General features: G+C 43.6%; 1 protein-coding gene across 1 annotated transcript; it reads right to left on the bottom strand.

Moving 5' to 3' along the window:
• Positions 1 to 5,801: 5,801 nt before the first annotated feature.
• On the bottom strand, positions 5,802 to 7,632 carry GPR39 (G protein-coupled receptor 39). Its single transcript, XM_009923061.2, has one exon. The coding sequence runs from the start codon at positions 6,822 to 6,824 to the stop codon at positions 5,802 to 5,804; it is 1,023 nt and encodes a 340-aa protein (XP_009921363.1). The 5' UTR covers positions 6,825 to 7,632.
• Positions 7,633 to 8,552: the final 920 nt, after the last annotated feature.

Raw genomic sequence — 8,552 nt, forward strand, 5'->3', positions numbered from 1 at the left:
CAGTTGAATGACCAGACCCCACTCTGTTGGTCTAAGTGTTTCATGTTCCCTGCTCAGCCCCTGCTACCTATTTCAGTGCATTCAGTCTCCTACTTGTCTTGTGTAATTCAAAGCCCTGCTCAGGGAAATATATGGATGGAGACACCATATAAAACATAGAGATGGAAATCATATCCAGCTTACAATGTATTTATCTTCAGGCACCTCTCCAACAAAGTCTCTGAAGAAAGGCAGCTGAGTGGAATGATTAAAGAAATGAACCAAGAGGAGTCAATGAAGCTGAGTTTAAAGAACATGGGCTGGAGCTGTGTTCTGGAATCTAATCAATTAGGTTATTCTTTCAATTTTTGTTCTATCCCTAAGCTTTACCTTTTTCAGTAAGGAAAAAAACCAGCCCATTTCCAGCCTATGAAGAAGCATCTAATTTTCCTGTAACAGAAGTCTTACCATTGTCAAGTTACAGTGTGCCTGAGTCATCTCTAGATGACAACCATGTATTTTTCACAACTACTTGAAGTAATTTGCCTCCTGAAAACCCATTTGCCAAGTGCCTTACGAAATACATTTCCTTAGTGATCTTTGGAAAGGCTATTTCTACACACAATACCTTTATTCTGAGCAAAACATTAATCTGCCAGCACTAGTATATGGGGGAAAAAATGGTGCTCCATCTTAAGTTCTAAGACATCTTTTTAGTTTCTGACTCAAAGTTTTATCTAGCTTTAGCTTATGGCTAGGTACAGGTGCGCTCATGATGCTTACAGTGACACTGGCATTGTTATGGAATAGCCTGGCATTGTTTTAACAGTCGCCACCAAAAAGTGGTGGGAAAGAGGCCAGGCAGCCCAGCAGATTGGGCACTAGCACAAGATTCAGCAGATGCATTTGTGACTCTCCATAGCATTTGTGGCCTTGGTCAGGTGACTGACCTCTTTCTGTCTAGCTTTTCCAACCCTTCACTTTTGCCCATTTTATTTGGATTTAGAGACGGGGACTGTCTTTCCTTCTACGGCACTTACCAGGGTCTCAGTAAAGCCTCTAGCTGCTACTGCTCTATAAAACAAACCAGACCTGAAGCTACCTGTACCATAACACATCACATGAAACCACCACTGCTACTGTCTTCAGGTTGACACTCAGTGTATTTGACATACTTAAGCGTTAGACCAAAGAAAAATTTAAAAAAATGCACCACCAGACTACCTTTCTCAGATGGAGGCACTGCCATAGATTATGATAAGCAATTCCCTTCCCTGCTCATTAAAGAAGCTGTAGGATATTTGCTGTCCAGGAATGCAGGTAAAATTCATCTTACATCAGAAGGTCCCAAAGCAAAAAAGCTGCAGTTCTGCAGTGATGGGAAAGAGACAGCAGAGAGAATTATCTGCCCCACTTAGCATGGGGGAGCTGACGGTGCTGGGCTGGTACCAGCAGAGTCTCCAGTTAGGTGGGTCCAGCTGCAGCTCTGGCTCTTGCCAACTGCTGCAGCTACAGCAGTGGTTTAATGCATCCACCTCAACACTTTGATAGCAGCCAGATTACTTCAATACTTCTCTTTTCTGGGAGGAAGAGCTCAGGATGGATGGATGCTTCACCATGGTCAGGAGACAGAAAAATGCTACCCAGATGCCGGCTGGCAAATGGCAAAGCACCCAGAGTGCCTAGCACCCCATGCAGTGGGACCCCTCTGCTGTGCAAACAGAAAAGTATTGCTCCAAAGGGCAAACTCCAAGTGTATACAAAGAAAAGCAGAGGATGTAGCAACACTAAAGGACTTTTTTATTTCAATGTATTTACTGTGGTAGGCTTGAGGTTGCTTTATACAAAATAATTAAGGCTTTTAGCAGAAGCACGAAACTGAAGCTGCTAAGGGAAATATCACAGAAGCTTTAGAAGCAATACATTTTTCATCTGGGATAGTCAAAACTCACTTCATTGTGGAGTACAAGTTCAGGTCAGTCAGATCTAGTCTGATGGCAAACCATACAGCTGATTTTGTATAGATGTGCCTTTATATTATTGACCAGATTAAGAAGGATGTAGCCACGGCCAGAGAGCAGGCACTGCTGGCATGGAGCCACTGGTGCCAAGGCCCACTCCACCAGCAGCTTGCACGGAGGCTTGTCCCATACTGCACCCCTTTCCCAGTGAGCAGGCCACCTGTTAACATTTCCTAAAGATTTTTAACTTAAATAGTTTCAGCTATGAAATGCCTTCTTTTTGTAACATTTACAGGTACTGCAATAGCTGGATCTCTCTTTTACAGGATCCTTCCATTACATTCTCCTTCTTTGTTTGCTGTAACCCAGTTATGTATAATAATACATACAAGTCTCCAAACTCACCCTTTCTTAAGAGCTCACTGCTACGGTGGCAGGGGCCTCAGCTCAGGTGTTGGAGCAGCAAGAGGTCACCAGTGGCACCTCATGACCATTTAGGTAGCCCTCTGATTACTGCCCTGCCCTTTACAGCCACAGGAGAAAGACAAGATCAAGCAGCCACAAAGACTGAATCAATCCCTGGCAGGGTGGGTTGAGCATTAGGAGGTTTTAAATACTGTTAAAAGCTTGCATTTCATCACAGTGCCATCAGCCAAGTATTTTTGTAAGCACTACAGCTATCCAGTTTCTGCTGCTGGGCATGGAGAAACTTTTATTAACAAATGCTGCTATGAATGACTCAAAAAATCAAGTTCAGCTATATTTTCCGTTCTATTCATGACAAGCTACACTCAAACAGACCCATGTAGACCTTCACTAGAAGAAAGATCTGCTGTCCCAACATTAGCAAAGCTGCTTTAACAACAACAAACATAGGTAACCCACACAGAGTCAACCAGTGTGATCTACACTGCTCATATGAATGGGCTGACTCACTGGAGGCAGTGGAGTTTTTCCACATGACTCAGAAGATGATTAAATAAATCACACACACAGGGATTGCAGGAAGAATGCCCCAGTCTATCCAAAAGCACAAAATGCCTAATTTCAAGAGCCGGAGCATTAAGCAGAGACTTACATGTGCTATCATGTTTTTCTTGAAGACAACAGCAACAGTGGGAAGGAAGTTGGAAGGAATAGTGCTGCATAGTATAATTTATAAAAACAGAACTGATTTTCTCCAAAATACTGGGACAAATTTTCATTCCTCACTGGGGCAAATCTACCAAAATTTGAGCTGAACAGCCCCTAGAAGTATCCCCCTGCCCAACACCAGGCATAGAGTTATTATTGCAGCTGTTGGGCCACTCCCTCCTTTCCACCATGAGCATAGCAAGGTAGCCAGAAGCAGAAGCAACTGACATCTCTACATCAAGGACTTCAAATCCCCAATCAGACTGTCTGGGCTTTAAGCTGAAAGATTTGAACCTTGCAGCCACCTTCCTTGGACAAAAGCTCTTCCCCATGTGAGCTCAGCCTGCCGAGCACAGTGGTGCTCTCCTCGCTTGGCCCCATGTCACCTTCCTCCTCCATCACAGCCGTGGTGTCACCCCATCTGGAGCCCATCCTGCAAGCGTCAATACTACCTGTAGCAAGCAGTCTTTCACTTTCAAGATTTGCTATTTATTTCCATGAATTTTCTCGAGTGCCACACAATAACGTGACACTAAAAAAGCATCAGTTCCTTCTTGTGTCTTCTTCAACTTAGCTTTTTCTTATCGTCAGGAGATTTATGAATTTAATCTCCGTTTTATAGAACTTACCACTTTTAAGAACTAGAAGAAGAAAATGCTAAATTGCTTTTATTGCTGTTAGATGTTCAAAGACATCATGCTATATACTGTCATTTACATTTCACATTAAAAGTGAAATATGTTGGGAATGCGCAAGTATTTGTTTTAATTTGACCCATCTGTTAAATGAAAAACAAAGAGGACTTCTAAATCACTATATTTAAATTCAGCGATTTGTAAACAATTTATATGTTCATTTCTTCTGGGTTAAAACTGCCCTAGAGCATCACTCTTATGAAATCTCCAAATTAAATTGCTTTGCATTGTTCTCAGGGATGCAGGCCACAGTTTCTTCCTCCTCAGTTTATTAATTTATTTCCCAACCCAAGTAAATTAGCAAGACTTGTATTAAAAGTCTTGCCACTGAAATAATTTTGGGGAATTCATGGAAGTATCTACTGGCTCCAGAAAGCTGAGAACACAGGGAGTGTCAGATATTGGCAGCAAATTCCCTTAAGATAAAGGACAAGCCAATCGCTTTCATTTAGCTTTTTAACACTTCTGCAAGCAGCACTAGGTCTGCCCTATTCCATGCTAGACCATCACCAACCAAGAACAATAATCAAGAAGGGGAAGAAAAGCCACAACAATTTACCTTCACCTCTCAACCTAGCTGGAACTTGCTACAGCATTTGGATCTTAGACTGGGTTTTAATGTAACCGTGGATGATAATTTACAAGGGGAGAGAGATCCACAGACACTTAAGGATCCCACAGCAGCACTTAACTTAAAGAGCAGAGCCTTACCTCTTTTTCTGCTTTGTGCAACATGCTGTATTTAATATTAGCTGCTAAGCCTCTACCCCTGAAATCAGTACTTTCAGTGGAGTAAGGATACCAAGAGCCCTTTTAATCACCCAGATATGGGGCTTCTCATCCCAGACTAACAGACGGATCGTGTGAGGAGATGATTTCTTCATTAGATGTGCACTCTGACCATGAGGAAGAGCTCTATATAGCCTGGAGTGTCACATCTCCCATTTGAAGCTTTTGTCACCCTCTCTGCTGGTACAGCATGCAGCTCTACCCTTTCCCCAAACCTTAAAGTCATATGCCTTGTCTGTATAACAGGTTTTCACCATGTTCCCAACTATAACACAGGTGCAACAGGAAAGGAGCTGGGTGCACCCTGGGCTCCTTACCCTGCAGCTTCACAACCCAGCCACAAACCATGGCAAAAGCAGGACTAGATAAGGAAGCAGAGAATGCTTATAAAAAAAGTCATTAAAAAGCTAATCTACTTAAAGCTGTAGAAGTGGACAGACCCACGAGTTTCAGTTCCCCCTCTGCAACATCAAGCAGAGCAGCAAAAAGCAACATAGAAATACTAGGTCTACTGTGCATTCATACTATAGATGGTTCACTGTATCCAGTATGATATTAAGCAACCCAGCAAAACAAGAACAAGCAGTAATGCAGCCACAGCATGATTAAGGGTGCCTCTAAGAGCATCAACAAATGTGGAGACTACATGGATCACAGCTCGGAAAGATTCTAAGTTGGTAAAATGACAGCTTGATTAGTTTTTGTCTGACACATGTGGCGAGAGAGATCAGAATCAAACATAATTCCAAGGTTATAGGTCTTCAAATAAAACCAGGAAAAAAAATTCAGAAGGCAACAGCAATTTGCAAGACCAAATCAACTCTCCAGCCCAGCTTTCCTTATGCTCAGATGCAACACAGCCACAACTGCTGAGGCTAAGTACCCTCCAGGAAGTATCCTGAATTAACTGGGATGTGCCTTTGGAGTGGGACAAGCTTCAGATCTTGCAAGACAGTCTTCCCTCCCATCAAGAGCCTTACTAAATATGCACATATTTGTAATTTAATGGGAAAACGCACAAGTGGAGCTACTTTATATCCAGGCAACTGTTGCCTATTGCTACCCCAAAGGTCAAGCAGCAACACCCTGTTACCCATATTGCTGCATGTTGGCATGCAGTATAATCAAACAACCCTTCTTCTTCCCTCCCACCTGTTCTAATGACAAAAAGAGTGAGTCAAAAACATGCAGGGAAATCAGGTTTCTTAAAATACGTCATCGCAACCAAAAGTATCCCTCTTCCTTATTTTGCACCAGTTTCAAACCATACATCCCCCATTTGGTGGAATTTGGTGAGATAAAATGGAGGCTTCTGGGTTTCCTTCCCATGTGGAAAGGGGGCAGGGGAGCGGAGGCAGAGTGGGGCAGGGGCGGGGAGGCAGAGGACAGGGCTCTTACCCAGGAATAAAATGATCTGTCTCCTGGAGCTCTTGCCCTCTGAGCTCTCACTTTTTCTTAGGTACTGCTCCTGGTGTCTTAGTCCACCCTTCACTGCCACAGTTCCTTCCTTGTGGATCATCAGGGTTTTCATCATGCTGCGGCACATGAAGGTGACAGATCCCAGCACTATGATATACACAGCAAAGGCGCTGAAGATGCTGGCCTGAAAGACAGACCACTTGGAGGAGAGGCTGGTACAGATGGTCATATTGTGCTTCAGCTCAGGAAGGTAGTGCCTGGATGTAGGCTTGACGCAGGCAGTCATACCTTGGTATCCCTCGATGGTTTCCAGGGGATATTCTGTGCCCATGGCAAAGAGCAGGGGCAGAGCCACTATGACAGATGTCCCCCAGACAAAGGCGATGAGCAGCTTCACCGTGCGGGGCCCAGAGACAGCCTTGAACTTGAAGGGGTGGCAGATGGCCACGTACCTCTCAAAGCTGAGGGTGGCGACATGCAGCACAGTGGCATAACTGCAGGCTTCAAAGAGGAAGTAGTAGAGCTTGCAAGCAATGTTGCCGCTGGGGGTTGAAAAGGGGCTCCAGATGGCACTGAAGAACTCCGTAGGCATGCCCAGCAGGATGACCAGCAGGTCAGAGCAGGCCAGGCTCACCATGTGGTCTGTGACCTCCTTCTGCAGGTAGCCTTTCTTTTGCAGGATCCTGGTGGCCTTGATGGTGATGCTGTTGCCCAAGATGCCCGCAACAAAGATGCAGACATACGCTGAGGCCAAAGTGATCTTGATCCAAGGAGACACCTCAAACTCAGGGATGTGGCTGTGGTCAATGAGATGATAACAGTCTGAAGGAGGTGTCTGTCCTGCCATGAGCAGCGCCTGGGGGGAGGAGGAGGAGGGAGGAAGAGCCTTCCTGCCCTCTCTGACATTCAAATTCACAGCAAATAGATCCTTTCTCGCTTTGCCCCTCTCAGAGACGCACAGGTCAGAGCAGCTGGGTACAACAAACGTGTCTCAACTAGCCACACCTGTGGGTTTTGTTAGCAACAGCCACTGAGTCAATAAGCCGAGCGGTAAAGTGTTTCAGCTCTTACCTATCTTTATGGCAAACACTTCTTGCTCCTTTTGGATTTTACTCCTCCTTTCTCTACTGAGTGAAGCTGCTGCTCTCCAGCCCTTTGTGGTGTGAACTGCTCTCCTTTCAACGCTTGCCTCTTCCTCTGCAAGCAAGGGCAGCTTTTGGTCCCAGCCCCAGCAGGAGGAAGTCAGAGTTTCTGTGTGGTTATACTTGCTCTGTTAACCATTAATCTAAATCTTGGCTATCCCTCGTCATTGGCAGCAAAGCAGGTTTAGGAAAAAAAAAAAAAAAGGCAAGTCACCCATGACTGAAATTCACTTCCTGTAATAGGAGCTCCTTCTCAGGTACAAAAAGAGGTGTTTCTTCTAAAGCTCTTAGGTTGGTGGGGTTAGGCTGAATGTGTGAAGAGGTACTGAAAAGAAAGTATCTGCTCATGAGTTTAACATTAACTGGGCTTCAGACCTTACTTCTATATGCGCTAATGACAACATGCTTCACTGCTTTACATTTCCTTTAATGAAGAACTCGGCATCTGCCGCAGCAGTGTTTGTTACGCAGCTTGTGTAGCCACAGACTGATTTACATCAAGAGGAGGTTCTGGTTTTTAGTTGCTGCTGCTGAACTGGTAGCTTAAAATAACTGTTTAGACTCTAAAGACTCTTCTCAGAAGTTATAAAATGAGCTGAACTCTAGATATAGACACATCGATAGTCTCCCTTTAAATTTCCATCTTCTCATGTTAGATAACAAAAATAATGAAGCTAGTAATCCCGATCATGCTCATGCTTTCAAATAATCCAGAATAGCAAGGGATGAAAATGTACTTCCCTCTCCTGTGCCTCACCCCGGGGGGAATGAATTTAATGTATTCTTTAGTTTTAGTTTCAAACCATAGCACTGAAGGCTCCCAAGGTAACCCCTGGAACCATTTAATTAGAGGGTGTGTATATGGATTAGGAAACCTTTAAATTACAATGCAAAACGGCAGAATAGCTTTTGCAGCTATAATCAAGAGAGGCCCAGTACAGTGATCTGCTCCAATACCAAATCTAAGAACAGTGGGTTCACAAAGTGATTTTTATTAACTAGACAAGTTCATGTGACACTTTCTGCTCATGATAAAAGAGAAACATTAGAAAGCTGTTATTAAGCAGTCTCCTCACATTCAGTGGTTATCACTGTACCTCAGCAGCCCAAGTATATAATGAACAAAAGATGCCCAAAACAGGATAATCAGCACCTGTTTCTATGCATTATTTATGCATTCCTGTTTCAGAAAAATCACCTCAAACCTTGCACAACTTCAAGCCCTGTAGTCCCAGTCATCTTTCCTTATGTTTGATAATTCACATTTGTTCTGCTCAGACAAGCTTTCTATTATTACCCAATTTCTTTCACTTAATTTTACTTTATAAAAGTGTGAACAAAGATTACATATGCATGACTGAATTGTGGAAATGAAGCTAATTAAAATTTGCTGCTTACCATCAAAAGGGAAAAAGGGAGAGAGAGAGCAAAAG

Source organism: Haliaeetus albicilla, chromosome 4 (genome assembly GCF_947461875.1).
Source record: "Haliaeetus albicilla chromosome 4, bHalAlb1.1, whole genome shotgun sequence".
Taxonomy (NCBI): domain Eukaryota; kingdom Metazoa; phylum Chordata; class Aves; order Accipitriformes; family Accipitridae; genus Haliaeetus; species Haliaeetus albicilla.

Bases quoted from the DNA above. Each gene is read 5' to 3' on its own strand.
- GPR39 (XM_009923061.2), bottom strand. From the start codon at position 6,824: ATGGCAGGACAGACACCTCCTTCAGACTGTTATCATCTCATTGACCAC.